Source organism: Rhodnius prolixus, unplaced genomic scaffold (assembly GCF_049639745.1).
Source record: "Rhodnius prolixus isolate KJV_2025 unplaced genomic scaffold, Rpr scaffold_2, whole genome shotgun sequence".
Taxonomy (NCBI): Eukaryota; Metazoa; Arthropoda; class Insecta; order Hemiptera; family Reduviidae; genus Rhodnius; species Rhodnius prolixus.
In genome coordinates, this window is record NW_027411592.1 from 31,187,650 (window position 1) to 31,212,929 (window position 25,280).

Below are 25,280 nucleotides of genomic sequence, written 5' to 3' on the forward strand. Positions count from 1 at the left end.
TGGCATCATTGGGCACCAGTTAGCAAGAATGAAAATAATTAAAACTTTATTTATTCCATCTAGGAATGGTTGAATTTTGTACAATTTATTGTAATTAGGGTGATTTGGATCAGAGATAAAGTTTGTATTGTCATTCACATGGAAAAATGTGCGAAGTTTGTCAAAACGATTTCTGCTCATTGCATCCGCAAGGATACCTGGTATCTCTGGCCCAATACATTCTATAGCTTGGCATTTTTACAATTCCGCTCATGATGTTTATACCCAAAAATTTTTTTATTTCATTAATTGTGGTGCCAATAGATTGGGCAGTCTTTTGAGCAGAATATAAATTAGATTGCTCCACAAAAATTTTTAAAATTTCATTCGAACAAAAGAGTTGAAAATAATTTATGGGCTTGTCACATCCATAAGTGATATTGTGTTTTTTATTGAAAGAAAAATTAGTACAATTCAAGTGAAAATCATCCCTAACTGGTACCCAACTAATGTTGTTCCCGCGTAATAATTTTGGAGGTTTCCTTTTTGCTTCAGGGGTTGGTAAAACAGGATCCTGCAAATTATTGGAAGGGTTTCCTGAAATATTTTCCGAACTAGCTGATCTTTCATCCTCAGTAAAAAACTCATCTTCATTTGGTAAAGTGGTATAATTAGAGTCTGTTTTTGGGGGTAAATTCGCGTTGGCATCAACTTCCCCAATTTGTTCATCTTCAGAATCTGAAGATTCTAAGTCAACATCTGACCAATTACCGTCTAATACAATCTTTATAACTTCTTCGGGTGAATACATGTGCTCCATGTTAAAAAAAACAGGTCAGAATATACCCTATGTAATAAAAAAAATAGAATGGTTAATAGTCAAGTTTTGCTCAGAGTCCGTATGGACTCATTTTTAAAATTTCGATTATACAAATAAATATAAGTTAAATAAATTGAAACATACCTAATTCAAGATAAATAACACTTAGTTTCTACAAAAACAAATAATTAAGAAACAAAAAAGCTTTAAAAAATGCAAAAAAAAAATTCACAAATACAACTGTAATGAAGACGATTTTCTGGTGGTTGACAACAATGAAATAAAAACATATTATATTTTCGCGGGCAAGAATTATGTAAAAATTACGACTTGTGCTGCCCCAACAGGCATGAAAGAAAACTAAAATGATGCCAATTATATTATTTGGTCAAAATTAAGCAAGAAATAATACATTTTAAACTAGTGATGCCATATGGCATCATCGAGCTGGAAAGGGTTAAATGGTTTTAATAAATGAATAGTGGATGACACCAGTCGCCCACACTATATTTTGTCTATGAATTTTGTCTTATGGGTCTAAATTGTGGTTTCATTGGAGGGAGTTAGCATTGTCCAACCATTGTCTAGAATATTTCCTGTTATCGTTCCGGTTATACGTTTCATCACAAGCTACGATTGTAAACGAAAATGGGACGTTTTTGGTGTGGAAATACAGTGGAAAAACCTCAAAAAATCACCACTTTAGCCAAACGTTCAAATAATGAGGCTCTCATTTGTTTTTTCATTTTAAAAATGCGCTTTAATCCATCCAAAAAGCAGAATAGCTTATGACTAGTTGCTCCGCGGTTCTCCAAACAGTTTGTAGATGATTTATGGATTACAGAAGCTTCCATAATTGTTTTTAAAGCATCATCTTTAGTTAGCGTAGATCAAAAACCATCTTTTCAAAATAACTTGTGGACTGGGACCGATTTCCTGTCCTAGACCTAGCAATTTATGTATGAGAATACGCCGCTGTCTAATATACTCGTATCTGTTCAGTAATTGGGCGAAAATCTATCTGAAAATATTAGCATTCTCTAATTTACTAATGTGTAATCCTTGAAAGGAAATGAGGTTATATTCCTGTAAGACTGTTGCACATTTTAGAGACTGAAGGCGAACAGAAAATTAAATTTTAATTACTTTATTATGTTTTGTTCGTGTTTGAATTATTTTGTTCACTCGCCGGGGCTTAAACTCCTATATAAATGTACTAAATAATTACTCAATCACCTAAAAATCAGTTTAAATATAATTAAAAACAGTTAGGCGGTATTTAAAAATTTATTGTAAGTACAAGTTTATACTTACTTCATTTCTAACACCTGCAATGATGTTTTCGATCTCATCATCCGGAAATAGTTCTGGGATTTCTCCGGATGCTAACATATCATTTATTAAAACAAGGAAATCTTCATTAGCAACTTGAGCATCAGTCATTAAAAACATAATTCCTAGATTCTTAAGACCTGATTTCATATACAAACTTGAAAGTTCCATCTAAAATATTTTAAAATAACATGAGGCAAAATAACTGTATTTCAATTTTAATCCTATTGTTAGTAAGAAAATATGAAATTTTATGATAATCTATTTCACGCCCTACAGGACAATAAAATATTACTGTGCTCTACTAGATTTTCTTGCTATCATTTCTCTTTGTTCTTTTTTTTTACTTTCTCTTACTCCTCAAAAGAGGAAGTGTTGTAAACGTACAGAATTTCATTCAATTTTGAGTTTTCACTAGAAACATCCATTGGTGCCTTCCAAAAGCGTCAGTATTGCCGAGGATTCTTACTTTCCGATCGGTTATTCTTAACTGTGGTGCTTCATTGTCTTAGCTCTTTTGTAGTTTTCGGAATCGCTCTTCAAATGTTCAAATTCATGACAGTTAAAATAAATATCCAGATTTGCTTTTGGGGACACCAAATTCCCAACCAGACTTTTAAATCGCTCTACGATCAGCATCTAAAGCGATGGTTAGCTTCACCCAGGACTGATTCACCCACATTGGCGCATCTCTTACAGTAGGTCCTTTACTGATTAATGAAGGAGTATCTAGTTCCTGATCGATTTCTTGAAAATCTGAGTACGAAATTGGGAAGTTGTAGCAAAAGACACTAAAATCTTGTAGCTTTTTCAAAAATCAATCGATTTTAAGCTTGTTTAAACTAAATTTTACAATGAAATAGGTAGAATAAAAGGTTACTTTAAGATCTGACACGCCGAAACCTTTGCGGAGTTGAATCTGAGCTACTTCCAACCCGGAAATATAGGCAGCTAATCTGGATAGTGACTGTTTACCACTGCCACCAACACCAACCAATAATGCACTTCCTCTTGGCGATTCAAGGATTCTATTAACTCTGCAATGGTTTTAAATTAAAATCTAGAGTAGTGTAATATACTTGATTTCGTATAATACTTTCTTAAAATTACATCCATCAGTTGTAAATTAATTTTGAAATATTTTTTTGTTAAAAAGCCTAATAGCATGGAAGGGATTCGATCTCTCCTCGTGTCTTCATCGGACACTACTCCTATGAACAAGTGGTCACAGATGGTGTAAGGGCTTGTCGCCTAGTCAGATTGAGGTAATCATCAATTTTGCATCTCTCCAGTTTGGTAAGAGTAAAAGGAGTCATCCTAACCTCATTTGGGGAAGATGTTTGAGAGAGAAAAGTTCTGACAGTTGCTTCTCTCTCTCTTCCCAGCACTTACCTATCTCACGAAGCCTCTGAGATACGGACGCTCCATCGAAGTAAGGAGCCTTTTTTAGCTAACAGGGGCTTGGGAGGGAAAAATGGTATCCCCAGAAAGCTTTCGTAAGCGTTGGGTAGTAGAGAAGGATACACCTTCTGCTGATTAGGCTTTTAGGATTGCAATGTTGATCTTAAGCCTTCCTCCCTTTCTAAAACATATCAAGAGAGCCTGGGATGATTCTAGATGATAGGGCGGAATGTAAACCCACTGGATTGGAGGAGAGGTATGTGGAGCCAGGGAGTTGTTACTCTGAGTCAGTAGAGGTGTGTTCACTCCTTAAAACCCAACCATTCTTTTAATTAGGGATTAATTTTGGATTATCTAGCGAGGGTTTTGAGGAGAGAAGACGGGAAGACGGAAGACGAGATCAAGGTTGATTGTCTCTTCTCTACCGAGTCATCTCGCTGGGTAAAACAATCCAAAACTGCCAACTCTAACGGCGAGATCTTGGCAATTACCAAGAGATTGATATATTTTAGATCCCGTTTGACAGAGTTTCGTTCGAAGTATTTAAGGAGGCCAATGGAAGAGAGAAGTGAGCTAACTTCATGGAGAAGCTCACAACTCCATAAAGAGCTCAAAGCGCAGAATAACTCCAAAAATAATAATAATAATAATAATAATAATAATAATAATATTTCTCTTCCTAGGAGCTTCTTACAGCTCACTGTCCGGTGATGGACAGTGTTGTCTGTAACGAGAGAACACTGTCCGGAGGCCGGCAATTCACTGGAAAAAGCTCCGGGCGCTAATAACCTCAGCTGTTGATGCGCAAAAAAAAAATAAATAAATAATAATAATAATAAAATGAAATACTTTCATGTAAAAGAGGGAATATTTCATTCAATATGATCATTATAATAGTAACTGTATAGAATGTAACGCTTTACCTGCAGACATGCATCATAGCATCCTCAAATAGAACTAGATTCATGGCTGCAATTAAGTCATTGTAAGAGACTAGAGCTTCTTGCAGTAAATTTGTCAACTGAGACCAATCACGTACTGGCATATATTTAGGTTCGCCTATTCCATGGGCGAAATGGCAGTATATGTTTGGTTTTTCCAACAGAATGCTCTCATCCACCTCCTGGAATAATAGGTGGCATAAGCTTAAGTACACTAAAAATATATCATTATTCAAAGTATTTATATTTATAACTAGTAGATATTTTGGTCTAGGTTCTGTACTACGATTAATAAATTTATTAATTGTGATAAATTGTATTAACATCAGAGAAATAAATGAGCCGTTCACGGCACAACTCGATTAACTCCATAAAACAAAAACAAAAAATGGAGAAATGCGATGAAATAATGCACATTGTTTGTTATAATTCCGTTTATAATATAAATTCAAATTAATTTACGGTTATCATTTAGCGCCTGCTACTGTATTTGAGTTGAGCTATTGCAACGATTTACATTAGAGCATGGCATTAATCAAAATGGCTTCTGAAATAAATTATTTATTTTTCAACAGCCAAAAATATTTTGTCGGGAAATTTATAAATTTTATAAATATAAAAAGCTATGACGGAACCAAGTGGTTAGACACAATTTAAGAAATTTCAAAAAATGGAGTTATTCGATTTGTGCAGTGAACGGCTCAAATATTTAGGGTTATACTAACCAACCTTGCCTGTATGTGTTGCATTTTAATAGTTGTTTTGGTAAGAGTGTAATATACGGTCACGAAGGAGATTCACATCCGTATTCGCACGAGACCAGCTGAATCAGCAAGTGTAGTTAGTGCGAGACAGTGACGCAAGTGAAGTCGAAATCTCTACACGAAACTGTTTAATTTACCTTTGATGATGATAGATATAAGTCCTAAACCGGTTAGGGATACCATAATCATGCGAGATAAAATCAATCTAGCACTGCGGATTTAACCACATTTTCTAACAACTAAATCTCTGCATCTACAGCTACTAAAACAAGAGTTAAATAACTAACATCGAAATTTTTTTTTATTATATCGACTTGAACTTTACAGAATGCGTCCACATCTTTATCATCAATTAATTTATCACCATAGACTCTTTGAGATTCATGCATCCATAAACGTATAAAGTCCATTGGTTGTACTAAACAATCTGTAGTACTGAACAGTAAGCCCTAAAAACAACAAATCACCTAAAGTAAAATAGAAATGTTCACATATACAATAATAAAAGGCTTACATGTGTATATTTACCTGAAATAAATTTGATACATCTCTAAGATTAAATATATAATGAAATTTGGTGGCCGTTGGAAGGAACATTTGAGCTACTTTCTGATGTAAAGCTATTGTCGAGGTTACAATATTAGGACAAAGTCTAGTAACAATTTGTGGAAATTTATGCTCTGGATTAGCCATATGTTGGCTTATTATTGATGAATAAATAGTTGTTAATGTTTCAGCATTTGGAAAACTATTGCCAACGAATAAATTATTATTTTTTCTATTTTATCTCTAAAATCTTAAGATCGTTGAAAATGATAAACATTTGTTATTACTTACTTAACAGTGAATACGCAAAAATGCCTTTGAAGTCTTGGATTTATGGTGAAACTGCCTGCAGTTGGATTCATACAAGAAACATATTGACAGTGATGTATGTCTTTTAGCGTTAATTTATTTCGGTCATACCAGTGACCATAATCCAAATGTTGTCTTATTAAAGTGTGTGGTTCGACTGTTCCATAAGTATCAACCTATGATTATTAATGATATGAATAACAAACATTGATTATCTGATTTAATTTTTGTAAATACTGAAAACATATACAATTAAAATTTACTTGAGGCATGTTCATGTCATCTATAAAATATATCATAGACTTGTTTCCTGGAGGACCATAATTGCGACCAGCTTTCTTTTCAAGTGGTTTTTCCAAAATTTTTTGTAACATTTCTGAAAAATATATTATTTAGTATTTTGAAACGAATCATTATCTATGATTATTCATTTATTCCAGCTCTTTTGACTGAAAGTTTAGTTAAAGTGCAAGGTTTTTTGCGAAAAAGGAAATTCGTGCCACAAGAAAGTGGAATTATATTACAGAATAATTCTTGTAAAAATCACATGGATGTGGATAATAATCTAGAAATTTTGTTTAAATAAAGGAATGATGTTTCAGCGATAAGTGTCTGAAGGCTGTTCTCTGAAGGAAAGAAGGCGAAGTTAAGTCTAGTTAAGTTGCTGAAAAATCGAAGAGTTATTTTATGAAACTAGAAATAGGTAGTTTTTAATGTCATTCTTTTTTAAGCAACTCAGAATTAAATTTTCAAAAGCTATGGATCTTATCACCACACATTAAGCGAGGCCATTTTTTTTAGACCTTGATTATGTTGATCATATTTTTGGATTTTAGGTTAAAATTTTGTTGTTTTTTTGTAGACAAGGAGTCTATTTTTCCTAATACTCTAACAGAGGCTGTTAAATATTTTGTAACTCGTAAAAAAAAAGTGCAATAAATTTTTATAAAATAAAACTTTACCAGAAGTAGTGTAGAAATTAAATGGTATATTCGTAATAGCATGTTGTTCGGATAGAGACGACAATTTATCAGCAATCAAAACAGTTTTTCCAACTCCTGCATTCCCAACCAACATAATAGGGTGTCTATTTTCCATTAAAAGATCAATAAAGTATCTAACTCGGATAGATTCTGCAGAATACACTAGAACAGCCTTTTTTTTTAAAAAAAACATACTTTTTACAATAAAATAATTTAATAAGATAAACAATAATAGTTTTGTCTCATAAGATACCTGCAAAGGCATATCGGGATCAAGTTCAAATCTAGGTACTTTTTCAGTCCACAACTGAAATTCTTTTGTCTCTGAATCAATATAAAAATCAAAGACAGAACCACATGATGGAAATTTCACTGATTTAAATTCATTTATCCACCACTTTGAAAACTCGACACGATGATCCATTGCCTAAAAACAAATTAAAAAAACAAAACATTTTTATTTATTTATGTAAATTTATATTCAATTTTCAATTTCAATTTATTGAACTATTACCGTATCCTGCAAAAGTGCAGATCCAAATGCCCATACACAAGCAAAAGCAAAATATAGTTCATACCATTCTTTGGGACACTCTGGTGGTGTATTTGTAGCATTTAATAAACACGCTAATAAATGACATAGAAGTTCTATTTGGGACATTTCAGTGATTGGAATTATTTTCTTAAATCTATTTCTCATCCCATCAAGACATGGAGGAATATATTTATCAAACAACATCATTAGTGTTGCTTTTTCTACATTATTTTCACGTGTCTCAATCCAACTTGTGACATATCTAAAAAAATGTATTGTAGGTTTAAATAAAATGTTTCGCTGTTTTGGTTAAGTTTAGTAATGTTTTGTAAAGAGTCTTACGGATTCCATCCTAAGTCTTGTGAATTAATATATAAAATTCCTGCTCTAGAAACTGTTGCTGGAGTTGCTGTCCTTAAGTTAGATATTTCAAACAACAATCTCATTGATGAAGTAAGAGCGATTCTTTCATTGCTAGCCAAGGTTAATACCTGATAAAAATTTCATTCTGCATTAGTTTACTGATAATTTATTTATAGTTTTGCACAGGGCGCTCACAAATATAAAATTCACAATTATTAAAGCAATAATCCTACAAAATTTATTAAACTAACATCAATTTCCATAAATGAATAACTCTATAACCGTCTAAATGAAGTTATTTATTTATTATTATTATTATTATTATTATTTTTTTTTTTAAAAAAAAGCATTACGGTTAATACTTTTGGGGAGACGTGATCAGTCAAAACATAAAACTTATGCAACGTTTAGTTGCAATAAACAACAAAGAGGTGGAGGTCCTGGAAATACGTTTCAAACAAAAATTGAAGATTTTATTTGTAATGTTTAGTTTTAAAGCTGTATATTAGTTTAGATCCTGTTCTTTGTTTTTCTCTTCCTACGAGTGTCTTATAGCCCTCAGTCCGGTGTCGGACATTGTTGTCTGTAACGAAAGAATGAAATGTTAGAATGCCAGAAATGCAATGTAAAAGACTTCGAGCATCGATGATCTCAGACATTGACAGCGTTTTTTTTGAAAAATATAAATCCTAAGTATTTTGTAATAATCATGAAGGTGGCATTTTAGAGAGATTTATGTTGCAGTTTCGCAGAAAAAATTAATTTTTCTAGAGAAAAGTTTGAAACAATACTCCCTCGGTGAGAATAATTTGTTAGTGATGCCTCAAGAAAATAATTGCAGAAAATTTGAAAAACGTTGGTTGTTTTGCTAAAAGCTGTGGTAATGCCTGACCAGTTTCAAGTTCTTTAGCGTTTTTGTTTTCTGTATCTGAACATTTCAATCAGTCAATTATGGACCAATCATTAAGGTGCTTTTTAATACTTGACTTTTAAGTGACTTCAAAATCCATATTTCGGCTCCGTTGAACAGTAAGAGAAAGGAATTTGTTTTTTTTTTCTAGTAAAAGTAACTAAGATAAAAATATGCACCTAATTATAATTATCTTACTAAATATACATACATTTCCCTATCTGAATTATTATAAATTACCCTGTTATCATCCATAACGGTATTTAGTGATTCAATCCACATTGGATCAATATCACCATCCAGAATGATCCATTTAGGATGATCACCTGGACAATTGGCTTGATCTCTCATAATAGATGAAAATAATCCTGCAATGAAGCAAAAAAATAACAATTTTGATGACAGATTTTCAAAAAAAATTATGAAATTAAGTTTTAAGCACAAAAAGTTTAACGTTTGACTCACACGAGATTTAGATTCTGAGTGACTAAAAATATGAACCTAAAAGAAGAGTTGGGCAAAATTTTAAATTCTAGTGATTATAACTAATTAATCACAGCTCGGTTACGACTAGGTATTTAAGGTTTAATCAAACTATGTTTTTGTGATGACTCAGTATTTAATCATTTAGACCAGAAAGACAATTTTGGATCAATCAATTTTGAATAATTTAGAAGGACAATTTTGGTCAAATTTAGGCGATAAGCAGTTAAAAGGCTATTTATTGAAAAAAGACAAAGATCATAAAACAAATTGTTTTAGTATTTACAAGAAAATCGAATAAAATCAATTTTAATATTTGATAACACATGGGAACTGCAGTTTTATATTAGAGAGAGCAGAAGCTGCTAGAATATCTTCCTTTCCAAGTAAGGAGCCAATGTTTGTGAGAGTTGTTGAAAATATTCAGTAAACTTGCAGATACTACTACTACAGTGAGGTTACTCTGAATAGTAGTAGTAATACTATCAAGTGATCACGCAAAGGTTCGCTGAGTTTTCAGAATAGTGCTTGTTCACTCCCTACATTCAAGGTTAAGTCTAACGAACAGTTATATTTGGATTGGAGGAGAGCAACAACCCTTTGCATAGCCTGTTGCTAAAAATTTAAATTTAAAAGAAATTGACGCTGAAAATAAAAACTTGACCATTTTTAATATTCATAAATATATATTGAAAGTATGACAGATATCACTATCTCAATCAAAATTACCATCTTTCCATTCCCTGGTCGCTGGATTAATTATTCCAAATAATTCGTCATTTGTGACAGCTTTCGGATTTAAATCATTATATATTGGTTTACGTTTCATGTTTTTATATGTTTTGAATAATGTCCTCCACACTTGAGTTTTTGATGTTCCAGCATTCCCAACTACAAATACTGAATGCCGTACTTCAAGCAGTTCTTCTAACTGAACTACCTAATTGTAAACATTGAAACTATTAGTAAGTGAAACTATCAATGTTTTTTTGAAAAATTCACTTTTTTTTTCTAACTTACTTTTAAAATAAAATTATCCTCAGGTTGCAAAAGTAAATCCATAGCCGCTTGCTTAACTGTATGTTCAAAATCTACATTTCTTTTTCTTGGAACGTCTAGAGCGGGGAACAAGTCACCAATAAGTCCCATAAATACTGGCACATCATCAGTTACTATTTTCGGCGTGTTGAAATCTCTTAGAGCTCGCATTAAAACCTCTTCTTCTGGTCTTCCTGGATCTCCTCTCTAAGTTTAAAGATTTAATTGAATCATTTCTTATGCGATGAACTTGAAATTTATTTAAAGTAATTATTTAATTTTATAAATTAAAATATAAGAATAATATTTTAGATTATGATATTTAAATTTTTGTCAGTAAAAAGATTGGAATTTCTGAAGATTGGGCAGAATAATGGAACCGTTAGGCGGTGGTCGAATTTCCTGGCTCCCGTTCAATACAGTTCTATTGTTTTAGAACTGATAAGGTTAAGAAGGATAAGAGTAAGAAGGATAAGGCTTTTTAAGAAGAAGCAGATAAAGTGTAAGAATTGTAGATGGTTTACGTTGCCCAAACGTAGATAAAGTTAGATACTGCAATAGGAGCTAAGCAGTTAGAATAGAAATCATATTTAAATATGGTGGAATATTTTTTTTTTTTTGGCGCATCAACAGCTGAGGTCATTAGCGCCCGGAGCTTTTTCCAGTGCACTACCGGCCTCCGGACAGTGTTCTCTCGTTACAGACAACACTATCCATCACCGGACAGTGAGCTGTAAGAAGCTCCTAGAAAGAGAAAATCTAAGGGTCAGCTGCTGGATTCGAACCCGGGACCTCCGCGTGGGAGTCCAGTATGCTAACCTCATAGCTAATCCCTTCCCTGTGGTGGGATAGTTATACTCTTAATGAGATAAATTCTGTAGAACTACGTTCAATGTTACTCTTTGAACTGAACCAAGAGCCCACCTTGCAACTATAAATTTGTGTAAGTGTTCTTATATGAAAATTTTCTCTTATAATAATGATTTTATTCATTGAAAAAAATTAATACCTACAGTTTGCATAATTTCTAATTTTTAACTATAAGTAAACTTTAAGTAATTAACTATAAGTAAGGGAAAACGAAATCAATTAGAGTGAGAGTGTGGTACCCAGCAGGATTCGTTTTAACTGTTCTTCCAGGATTAAGGACAAGTCCAATGAAACTGAAATAGTAAATACATTTTCGTAATTAAAAATCAGAAATTCCTAAGAGTAGAACGGGCGTTTGGTGATTTATAATTCTATAACTAAGAAAAAAAAAAAAAAAAATTGTCTCAGAGGAACTTAAATATTCTGCAATAGGTCTTCTTCATGATTGAAAATTTAAAATATTCATTTATTTACACCAAACAAACCTTTAGTGAACCAGCAACTACTAGAACTGATTTAATAGCACGTAAACCCCAATCATAATGATCCTGCTTTGAGAGAAGCTCTTTGCACAATGTATACAAAGTAATAAACTTTCTGGCTAAAATTTTAGCATCTTGGAAACCTTCTGCGACAAGCATAATTTCACAAATAAGTTCAAAATCAGGTACTACCATAGCACATGGCCTGAAAGTTATAATTAAGACGACTATTAAAATTAGGCTCACATTAAACATTTAAAAAAAATTAAAGGTATTATAAATAGAAAAGTGCGATGTTATTTACCTAAATAATGCTTTCAAATTTTCAGGCAACTCCGTCCTACCGGCATATCCGGGATTCATAGTGATGAACAAGCCTACTGTAGGAACCATTGATATCATTTCGCCCATAAAATTAAAAGTGGCTTTCTTTTCTCTTATTGCATCCTGAAACAATGAAAAAGTGATGATTTATGATTGATTAGAATTTTGTGAATTTTTTTTGTTAATTCTTTACTTCCCTTCATAGGACCTCGTGAGAAGAAAGAGCGAGCAATGTGAGATAGAAGATGAAGAAACAGTGTTACTGCTATCATTTATTTTGAAAGATGTCGCCATACTTGGGCATTTTTGTTGCAAGTTTTGTATGCCAGTTATCGACAGAATGCCAAATAATTTAAATTTATATGACTTCACGTTAGTAAACAGCACGATATTCTTTCGTCTAACTATTGGACAAGAATCAACTAGCTACCCTATTTCAAGTGAAGAGAATTTAGTATTGAACCTAGGTAAGAAAGATGTCAATATCCTTCTTTATAATTTTTTAAATAATATGTTTATTTCTAAATTGGTTTCTTATGGTTTGTTGAGCCATAAAATATGCTGTACCTGTAAGGACTTCACCTGCACTGCTACGACAGATAATACTTCTACAGATATCCTGTTAAATTCATCAAAACAACCCCATGCTCCTGTCTGCGCCAAGCCTTTGTAGATGTTTCCGCAGGACTAAAAAATAAATTTGTTTATATTCGTATATTTTGGTAATTTCTCTTACATATATGTAACTTCTGTAAAAAGCAAAACAAATATTTCAATATCATACTCACTTTATAGTCCATCTGTTCAGAGCAATTAAAGACATAAACCATCATTCCTAGTGCTCTGCCTAAGTCCTTTGTAGTTTCAGTCTTGCCTGTTCCCGCTGGACCAGCTGGGCCACCTCCCATCACTAAATGGAGAGACTGTAATGGCAGCAATCAGAATTAGAAACATACTTATGACAGTTATTCTTATCATATCGTAAACATATAAATATATTACATATTATTTATATATGTATGGATGTAGTTGTGTGTGATAAACGACATTTGAAAGTAAAAAGGCAATATACATTCTTTCTTTAGATATTTTGTCTTCCTTACAAAGTACAATTAGAGCATCACCACGCCAAAAAGTGATCAAGTAAACACGATTCCTGCACGTTATCACCGAACAGAAAAATGAAAAGCTATAAGTGTAAAGGAAACAGTAATTTGTGATTTTACTGACACAGAAGAAGCATTTAAAAATACCATCTGGGAGAGGGCCTCTGCCAGGAGGACTTTAATCAAAAAAGCATGGACGTCAGTACGGCAAAATGGACTTTTGTCCACAGGGAATCTGATATCTAGGTGGATTTACAGTAAAATCTCAGTATATGGTTAGGAAAAGTCGTTTTGACCATCAATTGCGACCAGAGAGAAGAAGGGTAATGAGTAGGTTTGCCAACGATCTGTAAAATCAAGTCCTATCCTAGTTAATGGGACCATCAATGCACTAAGCGTATGTAGATCAGTTTGCTCAATATCTAGCACAATCGTTATCAAGTTCTATTTAGTTACAATGCGTTTTAGCAACGAAGGTGTTGAGAAGCCTCTCTACTCTGGCAAAAACCCCTCTATTGTATAGATCTTTTGCATTGAGCAGCGGACAGGTCTTTCTAGAACAAACTCGCAAAGAAGAAGAAGCCAAGAGAGAATGTTCTGGAAACCCTAGTTTCATAAAAAAGGAAATAACGCTTACACCAACTGCCGCTCACTGCCATTTTCAAGCTTCAAATTTGAATTTTTACTAAATGTTACTTCAATATTGATTTAACATCAAGAGAAGAGTTTGATGGAAGAATGACGCTCCGGAAATTCTGCATAAAATCTATTTTAATAAAATGGATTTCAAAAGAAAATTATTGAGTGCATAATTTATGGAGCCTAAAAAAAAAAGGTTGCCTTGACAAGATTCTACATTGGTTAAGCAATTATCTGCGAACTCAGAATTTTAGCAACATAATAAATGAAAACTAAAATTAAGTAGTTTATGGTTAAAGTATTAACACGGTATAATTTTGCAAAAATTGCACATCAGTTAGCACCCTTGATGTCCAACGAAGAGTTTGTAATTATTTGTCAATTTATTTTCTTTCTGTGAGCTTTCTCGCCAACATCCTTTACTATTAAATCGACTAACTTTTTATCGTCCTAATTATGACCGATTGAAACAATTACTGCTTCATTAATGTCCGGAATGCTTACTCCCCAAGATAAAATCAAATTTTTAACTCTGAGCATTGCGTATTTGAGTTGTCAATTAAAATATTATATTTATAAAACAATTAAGTAAGCGTGCTCAAAACCTAATTGGTTACTTTGTGAGAAAAAGAAATCTTTCTAGTCTTGGATATCTTTTAAAGACCATTTCTTCGATGATCTTTCTAATTGTGTTTTTAATGTTCTAACTCTATTTTATATAATAATTTACGCTGTGATTTAGCTTTGATTAAAATCTATTTTTCAAACTAATTATTTTTGTGTACAAATAAAGAATAAATTGGTCTTAATAACTAATATTATTGAATTCAATAATCATTTACTTGAGTAAGGGTGATGTAACACCTGTCAGTAAGAGGTGTAATTACTAGTCTTGGAGTATTACCTAGGTATTCATGAAAATATCGAAACTGGGCATCACATATGTTAGCGAAACAATCCATTTCTTTATCATCCCATCTTTTGTTGGAACCATAAATAAACAGAAATTTATGTTATAGATTATATTTTAAATAAATTATTATTATAAATTATAATGTAATAAATCAGCCGTCAGTAATGATTATTTTTAAATTATTTGTGCTGCGAGTACTGATAAAATGAGTAAATGTGAAAGTTTCGATGCAACTTGTATCTTCTTCAAGATATATGCACAAAATTTGCATATTAACAATGTACATTTACAGACTCTCCAATCAGCATTTATTAAACACGCAAATTTATAAGCTTTGAAAAAAGTATAAAATCGAAACTTTAGCATTCACACTTTCGTATTCATTATCGAACATGACAAATAATTTTAAAATAAATTATAACAATATATATTTATTATAATACTGACCATGTATTGTTTTAATTTATTACAACATAAATTTTATTATAAACAATGCTTCTTATACATTATTAATTTTGTTCTTTTTAGATATTTACCTATGACGCAGCTGAGATTGCCATTGAAATGCTGCCGAGGTATCCACTTTTGATTGTATAAGTTTTGCCACCACATCTCTAGAATGTACATCTATAGTACAAATTGTCATAATTTTTTGTCTATCCTGCTTTGATAACTCGCCTAATAATAATGAAATGAGAGTACTCAATTGTGAAATCTAAAAATAAAACAAAATCTGTTTTGACCAATAAGAGGTTTGAACAATTGATGAAAATTGAGAAATTGGTTCAATTGATGAAGAAAGTTCTCGGTATAGTATTTTTTTTTTTTAATTCGACGAAGAATTTTTCCTATTGAATGTCAAACGAAAGCACTAACAGTCATAGAAAATGGAGATGAAAATATCTCTATTTAACCGCTTAAGTTAGTCCTTTCAGATTTATAGCGAAATAGTCGGTCTCTATTACTGAAAAAAAGAAGAGTATAAATTAAAAAAATCTCCGTCCCATTATTCTAATTAACCCCAAGACATTTAAGAACACTAGAAAAGAAACATAACAATTACAAGGCTTAAAACTGACTGTCAATGGTGGCTGAAATTTGCACTAATCTGGAACAGTATACCTACGCCTATCTGCTGTTAGTAGATCCGACTGTCATTTCGAAAGCAATGAGGAGGATTAGGCGGAGAAAGTGGGAAATTAGAAGTAACATTACCCAAAAAATGTGTGACTTCTAAAAAGAGAAGTTCCGTGAAGAATTTGGAGAGAGGCCCGGGGAGTGATGTTCGGGTCTCATGGCACCATATTTTTGCTGATAATTAAATACTTTTTGATGAGGTTGGAATAAAAAGCATTTGACCAGACTGGAATACATTTCCAATTATTATATATTATGTTACTTACTTAATGACCTCATCTGTTATATAAATATAAATATACATTAATCTGTGATTTATTAAATATACGAGTAGTTTGACATCACTGCTATAAGACCGATTATTCTAGAGTTCTAGTACATCGCAAAACATAGTTAAATATTTGTTATTTAGATTTCATTAAAACAATTTTAGAAAAACCTGTTTTTTATGGTAATCTCTCATAGCGTTATCATAGCCTTCTTCAAGCCTGGCAAAAGCCATATTTACTTCCGTTGTCCACCATATTTGTGTTGCGCATAAAGAAATTTGTGCAGGATAATCAAATAACCATTGATCTCGAGCTTTCTCTTCGTATGTAGTCACAGCTTCAGAAAAGCTATGCCTAATTGTTTCACGCATTGATGATTGTACTCTGTTCAGCCATGTTTCTACCTGGGAATTTTATTTTATTTTAATTAATAAATTTTTAACAGTTTTATTTTTCTGACATACTTATTAATAGTGAAATAAAAACAAATATTCTTTGATCTTGTTAGTTCGCCTGCCTCACATAATGAAGGGAGAAAAAAATTTGTCTGACTTACTTGTGAACTTCGTAACTAGAATGCCAAGTTCTGGACACACACTTGTTCTCGTAATAAATCAAGCCAACTACGATTCATAACTTTGATTTGAAATGATTATTTTTTAATCGCATTTATTAACTTATCTAGACTGAAATAAGTAATGACTTACTTATTACTTACAGGAAAGGTCTTTTTTCTGTGAGTTTAGAGGTTGGAGTTCAGAAAAGGTCTATTGGTACATTGTTAAGTGTGTGAGACGGCTCTTTTGATGGTGCAGTTAAGTGTGATTATGTAGTCTCCACGTGAGCAGTATGTGCCTAGGTATTCTCCTTGTAGAATTATTTCCAAGATTAACTCTACTTAGGCATTTGTGGGTAGTACAGTGCAACTTTCATGAACTTCTTAATAAATGAACCATAAAGCCTTGAGTCTAACATATTATCTTTAAATATTCAAATATCTTGGATTCTAAAATTAATTCGTTTTTTTATAAAAACTCATAAGAAAGGCCAAGCGGTTAGAGGTGCTATGCAAAGCTAAGATGTATTTATTGCGGTTCGATTCCCAGTCATTGCCAAGGATTTTATTTTTGATAATATGTTATGAGATTTATAAGTAAACTATTCGTCTCCGTTCAGGACACTTGATTAGTATTTTGACTAATAAAGCCCGCCTAAATGAGAATCTCCAAAATAATTATAAGAATGAAGAAATGATATTAAGCTTGAAGATATTTAAGGGATTATTATTTAATATTTTCAAGTAGATGTTAAAATAATATTATCTAATAATATTTAATAGTAGTTAAATTATCTCTGTTTACTAACTGGTCCTGTGCAGTCACAACTCCCACTAAACTGTACATACTCTCCATCTTTTGCTTTCATTCCCAAAGCTTTGCAAGGACCATCAGATTCTGAATCAAATTGAAGTCTTGATAGAGAATCAAAGAGCTTAATTAAGTGCCTAAAAAAAAAAATGATAGCGAAAAAAATTAAAAAGTTAAAATTTAATATAACCGTAACTTTGGGGTTCAAATATTTAATTTTTCCTACTTGATTACGAGTGATGGATTATTGCCATTCGACAAAATATCAAGTAAATCAGCTGAAGAAACGAAATAAAACCTTGGAAATTTAAGCCTCTTAGTTTCTAAGTATTGAGCTAGAGCTTTTTCACATAATGTCAATTCAACTTGCAAACTTTCTAATTTTGTTAGCAATTCTGGTCTATTTGTAGCTTGAAGGACATTTGGAATTTTAATCATATCTTCTAGAAGAGACTACCAAAATTGATTAAGTAATTAAATCAAATAAACAAATACAGGTGGATGTGATTTGGTTGATTTTACATACCTTAAAAACTGAATCTATTTTATAAAAGCGATCAGAATCTTGAGGAAGTTGTTTTTTAATATCTTCTGAACTCATGAATATTGATTCTAAATGAGTCCAAGTACGTTGGACTTCAAACCACAATGTTATTACCTGATCAGCTAGCAAAAGTTTTGCCTGCCAACTGGATACTTCTTCCAAAAAGTGGGCGATGAATTTTGATGTAATCAAATTTTGTAACTGTACCTTTAAAACAATAATAATAATTAGATTGTTAACAACATTTGTAGTAAAAACTTAATTTTGAAGAAATATTACTAGATTTTCTCATAGCAGTTTAAAATTTAACGACAGGAGACTCATTTAAGAAGAATCTACAATTTAATAGCCTATGTTGGGCTCTCGAAGAAATCATTCCATAAATGTTAATAAAATACTATTTGCAAAGCAATTCTTTATATTTCTGAAAAGTTTTACTTTACCTTAATTTTAAATGATTTAAATTATGAACTTTTGAACATTTTTCAAATTATTCAAAGCCTAAAGAAAATAGCTGCAAATCTATCCAAGAAATTTCACCGAAAATCCATTGGTTCCTCTCCATTAAATAATTATAAATTTTAACCTCCCATTAAATAATTTTTGATAATGTTTGGTAAACCAGTTTTCATTAAAAGGTAATTAGCCATACGGCCATATTAACAAAAAGATATGCAGATTTTCTTCTCTTGATTCTTTTTCCCTCCAGTACAAATAAGATTCTTAACCATAAATGTGCTTACATTTGAACAGAAATTTTTATGGACTGAAATGATAATTTATCAAATATATTCGGGGGAAAAAAGACTAATCTAGAATTGTTCATGAAATAGTTTTCAATTAGGAACCAATCAGAATGCAGAGGTAGAGGTTTATACAGGGTGACCAAAGTTATATGCTCCACCCACTTTTTTTTTAACGGCGGGAAATTTCGAAAAAATAAAAAACACGTATTTAATCATTTTTAGTCTAGTTTATTTTCAGTGATTGACCCATTTTTTTAAACCCTTGTATCTCGAGATACAGCATCCACCTTTTGTTTTTCAAATGGAACGTTATATTTTTTGTTGCATATTTTTATAGTATTTGAACTCCTAAAAAAAACAAAAAAAATTTTTTTGAAATCGGTTGAGTTTTTCAAAAGTTATGGTAATTTAAAATATGAAAAACAAATTTCGGTTTATTGTCAAAATTACGTTATTTTTTTTAAAGAATCTGTTCAAACTGGGCATTATCAACGGGTAGGCAAGCCAAAACTCTGAACTCCCACGCTTTGCTTGTAGCAGCACTTATGGTGGCGAAGTGAAGATCTAGGCAGGCTAGAGTTATTCGACGTTTCAGATCATCAACTGAAGCCACGGGATTAAGGTTACTGTACACTTTATTTTTTAGATATCCCCACAAAAAATAGTCCATTAGGGTTAAGTCCAGAGATCGAGGTGGCCATTGGATGGGACAATGAGTTCCCAAGCACTTTTCATAGAAATTTCTGTCCAGGTAACGTCGAACAACTCTCGCATTATGTGCCGGGCAACCATCTTGCTGAAAATACATATCTAGCCGACGTTGTAGAGAAACATCTTCAAGCAGAACTGACAAAATGTCTCTTAAAAAAAGTTAGATACCTTGCACCAGTTAAGTTCTCTCTGTAGAAGTATGGGCCGATTAGTTGATTTCCTAAAACTCCACACCAAACGTTTGTAGAAAAAACAACTTGAACGTCGAATAACTCTAGCCTGCCTAGATCTTCACTTCGCCACCATAAGTGCTGCTACAAGCAAAGCGAGGGAGTCCAGAGTTTTGGTTTGCCTATCCGTTGATTGTGCCCAGTTTGAACAGATTCTTTAAAAAAAATAACTTAATTTTGACAATAAACTGAAATTTGTTTTTCATATTTTAAATTACCATAACTTTTGAAAAACTAAACCGATTTCAAAAAATTTTTTTTTGTTTTTTTTAGGAGCTCAAATACTATAAAAATGTGCAAAGAAAACTATAACGTTCCATTTGAAAAACAAAAGTTGGATGCTGTATCTCGAGATACAAGGGTTTAAAAAAATGGGTCAATCACTGAAAATAAACTAGACTAAAAATGATTAAATACGTGTTTTTTTATTTTTTCGAAATTTCCCGCCGTTAAAAAAAAAAGTGGGTGGAGCCTGTAACCATGGTCACCCTGTATATTTATAGAATGAAAAAATAACTGCCAGTTTCAGTCATGATATATTTTTATTATGCCGAGCTTTCGTCCTAGGGACCTAGGGATTGACAATGTACTATTTTACATCACTAAAGGGTTGATGTGTCTTCTGTTTTGTCTACTCATTGACAGAGTGTAATCAGTTTGTGTGTGATATGTGTTTAAAGAATCGGCATATTAAAAATATATCATGACTGAAACTGGCAGTTACTTTTTCATCCTATTGAAACTATGAATCAGTCACCAAAAATAATGAACTGTATATATATAAAATTTATATACACTTCTGTTCATAAGTCACTTCACCACTTCAATCAAAAGAAATAAAACCCTACATTTGTAATAATAGTCACTAAAAATAGTTAACCCACAATTTTTACCTGATTTTCTTCCAAAGTTTCGATTAGTTGTTCACTTGCTCTGAGTAAAATGCAGCCAGTTCTTGGATGAGGTTCTTGTTCAAGTTCCATGGCTGCCCAAGTTATGCCAAGTTCTCGTAGCATCTTTTCCATAGACATTTCTTTAACTGCTTTATCAACAATGTTTTTAACTTCATCTTCACATTCATGAAGATTTAAAGCTAGTAGATCAGCCAATGTTGTGTTCATGTCCATCACAAATTCGACCTATTGGTAATAATGTTAAAAATAGTAACTACCAGTTGGACAATTGCCGCATAATTACGAGTAGTAGCTAACCAAATCTACTGCCTACGAATGAGCATAGCAAAGTAAAGTGAACGGAGTATAATCAGATTTCAAGTAATCATGCGATTAGTATTACATCATCCGCTAACCGTTTAAGTGAATACATGAAAGAGAGGTTTTTCATTAGCTTTCATGTATTTTCTCGACTGTTGTGCAAAGTCGTCTTGCGAGAATTTTCCCAAACATGAATGTTCTCCGTTTATATACACTGCCGGTCAAAAGTTTAGGACCACCACAATTTTTTGAGAATATTCGATATATTTTGGAATAAATAACACAAACTAACATTGTTTTTCAACAATGAAGCTTTAATATATGTTAACAGAAGTACACAGTTAATATACGAGGGGCACTATTTATATTTTGAGCCTAATAATAAAAAAACAGTAATTTGTCATTGAAAATGACTTTATTGTTTTCAAAATATTCTTCTTTATGATTTATACTCGTACACTTCTGCATGCGTTCGAACCACTTGTCAAAGCACTTTTTCATTCCGCTTGAGATACCTGGTTTTTGAATGCATCAACGGCTTCTTCTACCGACGAAAATCGTTGTCCACGTAATTTATTCTTGACGTTCGGAAAATAAAAGAAGTCATTTGGTGCCAAATCAGGACTGAACGGCGGATGACCCATTAATTCGATTTTTTGAGTGCTCAAATGGTCGGTTGTTAGACGAGATGTGTGACAGCTGGCATTGTCTTGATGAAGAATGATCCGACGGCGCTTGTTTGTTCTCCTTATTTCATCGAAGACTTCCGGCAAACAAATGGTTGTGTACCATTCAGAATTGACTGTTCTACGTTCCTCTAAAGCAGTGGTTCTCAACCTTTCTAATGGCGTGACCCCGCAATACAGTTCCTCATGTTGCGGTGACTCCAAACCAAAGAATAATTTTGGTGGCTACTTCATAACTACTGTAATTTTGCTACAGTTATGATTCGGAATGTAAATACCTGATATGCATTATGTATTCTCATTGCTACAAATCAAACATAATTTAAACGTAGTGATTGATCACAAAAACAATATTTAAATTATATATTGAGAAATATTTATTACTAATTCCAATAAATAACATTAACGGCCATGACGGCGTGCGTTCCAGCTGAATAGCGCTGCTGCAGACGGTAGCGCGGCTTCTCAGCGGCTAAAGCCATCGGAAATATGTATTTTTGTATGCCGGGGTCGCGACCGACAGGTTGAGAACCGCTGCTCTAAAGGCACTGTTGCCACATGACCAGTTTTTCCGAAAAAACTGGCGACCGTTTGTTTCGAAGTGCTTCGAGCGCGAACAACTTTTGTTGGATTTGGTTCATCTTGAAACACCCATACAGTCGACTGCTGTCTAGTTTCCAGCTCATACGCATATATCCATGATTCGTCGTCACCTGTTACAATCTTATACACGTCTTTTGAAGCACCGCCATTGTACGTACGCCTACCGTAAGTGTAATTAGGGTTTTGAGTGATTAAAACTTATTAATTAATATAAATAACAGGTGGTCTTAAACTTTTGAGTGGCAGTGTATATCGAAGAATACTACCCTGGGAACACCAGCTTCGATAGGGTAAAGGAAGTATCGAACCTCCAAAACCAAAAAATTATCTGTTAAAGAGATAAGAGGTTTTGTCGATATTCTTGAAGGCCTTTAGATGTTTTTTACAGGTTATTGATCGTTGCAGTTATGCTCGATGTTCCTTCTTAATCACTGAATTTATTTGTGCGTTGTGCCATGTAGGTGGATATCTTTTGAATTAGTGCAAGAAGTTGATGGATGGTTGCCAGCTCATTTCACACTCTGGTTGAGTGTTATTTTTATGAGGTCCTTCTATTTTAAATTTTTGAGTGTAAAAAAGTGGTTAGTTTGAAAATTTCAGGATTATTTGCCAGGGGTTCCAAATCTATAAGGAATAAAGGAAGCGGTAGTTTTTGAATGGAACGTAAAATCCTGGTTACTACTCTGACTCGGAATCCTTAGCTATCTGTGTATTGTGGTTTCTCCTTTGGACTTTAAGTTTTGCTTTTATCAGCAAAAATCACAACTTACTTGATTTTTATTGTTCTACAAATATTATTCTATAACTTCGACTTTTCGTAAAAAATAAAATCGAAAATATTCCAAGCATTCGAGTCACAAAGTATTGATTAATTTCACTAAAATCGTAAGTTGCTTTTTACGTGAAAATAAATAAAATATGCTACTACATCTACACTCATTCATTATCTGATAATATAATTTAGCATTGTGCAAGTAGTGTGTATGTGAGATAGACAAGAAGATAACATTGCAAAATATTCTAATAATCTTCTAACTTATTGATTATTTGTCTAAATAGCAGAGCTAATCATTAAGTAACAATATTACATGTCCATTTTATAGAAAGGAAAAAAAAGATCAAAACCCTTCCATTCTCAGGACAATTACAATGAAACTCGGACGAACAAAAACGGTGAACGTCTAGTGTCAGTTCTCACTCCCGTTTGCAAAGGATCTAGTTTATGCAGTATTTCCACAGCGTAGAAAAGAAAGAATCTGATCCTGTTCCTTTACTACGGTCTACTCACAGTCCTTTTTGAGTTATAATCTATAACAATTTTTGATTTGAAGACCTCTTCCTAAAAAAGATTTCCAAAACGGCCCAATCTCTTTCTATATTACTTTAAATTTAGACAGTTCTCCGGAGAAGTTCTTGTCCTTCACTTTAAAACACTCCTCTTCCTAAACTTTACATAGAACAAAACTTAAAATACCAGCAATGACTAAAGGTGCTAAACATCTTTACCAACTCCACAGAAGTCCTTCTAAATTACCAACAGAACTAAAAACTAATATACTAAATAATTATCAAACCAATGCAGGCGTCTGTTTCGTTCAGCCAAATCGATAAAAGTATGAACTATTCAGACATTTCAATTGAAAGTACTCCAACAGATAGTTGAAGCTTCTTTTTATATATCATATATCTTAATGTTCATGACGACCTCAACATGCTATTCGTATAACTAACTACTCGCTAAAAAAAAAAAAAAAAAAAAAAAAATCATTAATACTAAAGCTTTCTCTGATTGCTCTAATCTTTTCGTACTGTCTCTCGCCTCCTACCATTTCTGACAATTCATCTCGCCGAATGAGAGAGAATGCTACCATAGTAACCATAGTTTCTCTCCTATTCTTCTTATTCTCAAATCTTAATAAAAGAAAAGAAAGAAAGAGACAGAGACTACTGGAACTAATGAGAGTTACTTTTTCATTTCTTTCTTCGTCATTTCATTTCTTTTGAAGGATATTAAATAATTCTCTAATTGCTAATGGTGCGCTTATGGACAAATAAAACTACCAACAATTTTTTAATAAAAAAAAAAAAGAAAATGAGATAACGTGCAAAACCTATTCAGTCATCAATTAACCTTACTACATTGAAGCTACTGCTATTGCGATAAAATGTATAAAAGCATTAAATCGAGATAAAATAAGCAAAGTTAATTTATATCTTTTACAAGCTTATTTACATATATACAGTTTATACTTACAGTAAATTGTGGAGGTAGAGAAACAATGCTCTGAAATACATGCAAATAATAACGGCGAGGCAAATTTACAGCTTTAAAAGAATATATATACAAGTAAATGTACAAATTTGTATGTTCAACAATTTAAAATTAGTCAAATTTTAGAGGTGCAGTATATACAGTGAAGAAGGTAGTTTAAACCTTTTGCATTATGGTACATTAATAAATTAAAGACGCATTGAAGCCAGCCTCTTAAATAACTAAGTTTACATTAAGATATTTCAGCCCCAAATTTATGGAAATTACAGCGTGAATAACCGCGAGTTATAAAACATCAAGCGATACGACAATTAGATGGAACTACTCTTCTATTTAGAAAATTATAATCATGCCGAAATAAGAATTAAACACCTGCGACTCCAAGCGCACGCAAGTTTTTCAAAAAGCATCTCTTGCTAAAATAAAATTGCTTTCAAGTTCATTTTATGACGCTTTATTTTAAAATATTTGCCTTAGTAGTTAATTACTTTATCTTTTGCATATTTTTTGTTATTATTCTTTAAAATATTTGTTGCAGATGTTTTGAAATTATTTAAAACTAAACCACGAATAAATTACTGTAATTGATATCTAACCATTATCCTGTTGTATATTCACCAGTTCTTTCAATAATCAATTATGACCACAATTATCAGCAAAAATTCAGTTTTATTATTCTTATTTTTGTTATTTATTGACATTGTCATTAATTATTATATTGTACATTTAGTTATTGTTTTTATTCAAAAATATTGATTATTTT

At 32.3% G+C, this 25,280-nt stretch overlaps 1 protein-coding gene across 1 annotated transcript in view; it reads right to left on the bottom strand.

Annotated features, from left to right (window-relative positions):
* Dhc93AB (Dynein heavy chain at 93AB) overlaps window positions 1-25,280 on the bottom strand; it is a 69,429-nt gene that overhangs the window by 22,321 nt on the left and 21,828 nt on the right. The window contains exons 26-50 of the mRNA XM_074120352.1: window positions 20,636-20,881; window positions 18,038-18,262; window positions 17,738-17,964; window positions 17,510-17,648; window positions 16,315-16,548; window positions 15,275-15,453; window positions 14,668-14,803; window positions 12,869-13,003; window positions 12,648-12,767; window positions 12,061-12,203; window positions 11,760-11,961; window positions 10,387-10,611; window positions 10,096-10,306; window positions 9,124-9,251; window positions 7,953-8,101; window positions 7,590-7,872; window positions 7,329-7,502; window positions 7,055-7,247; window positions 6,356-6,468; window positions 6,075-6,268; window positions 5,766-5,985; window positions 5,525-5,686; window positions 4,456-4,655; window positions 3,012-3,168; window positions 2,114-2,302 (exon numbers count right to left, since the gene is read on the bottom strand). Of these exons, the coding sequence (XP_073976453.1) occupies window positions 2,114-2,302; window positions 3,012-3,168; window positions 4,456-4,655; window positions 5,525-5,686; window positions 5,766-5,985; window positions 6,075-6,268; window positions 6,356-6,468; window positions 7,055-7,247; window positions 7,329-7,502; window positions 7,590-7,872; window positions 7,953-8,101; window positions 9,124-9,251; window positions 10,096-10,306; window positions 10,387-10,611; window positions 11,760-11,961; window positions 12,061-12,203; window positions 12,648-12,767; window positions 12,869-13,003; window positions 14,668-14,803; window positions 15,275-15,453; window positions 16,315-16,548; window positions 17,510-17,648; window positions 17,738-17,964; window positions 18,038-18,262; window positions 20,636-20,881 (4,584 nt within the window). The remainder of the gene's footprint in view (window positions 1-2,113; window positions 2,303-3,011; window positions 3,169-4,455; window positions 4,656-5,524; window positions 5,687-5,765; window positions 5,986-6,074; window positions 6,269-6,355; window positions 6,469-7,054; window positions 7,248-7,328; window positions 7,503-7,589; window positions 7,873-7,952; window positions 8,102-9,123; window positions 9,252-10,095; window positions 10,307-10,386; window positions 10,612-11,759; window positions 11,962-12,060; window positions 12,204-12,647; window positions 12,768-12,868; window positions 13,004-14,667; window positions 14,804-15,274; window positions 15,454-16,314; window positions 16,549-17,509; window positions 17,649-17,737; window positions 17,965-18,037; window positions 18,263-20,635; window positions 20,882-25,280) is intronic.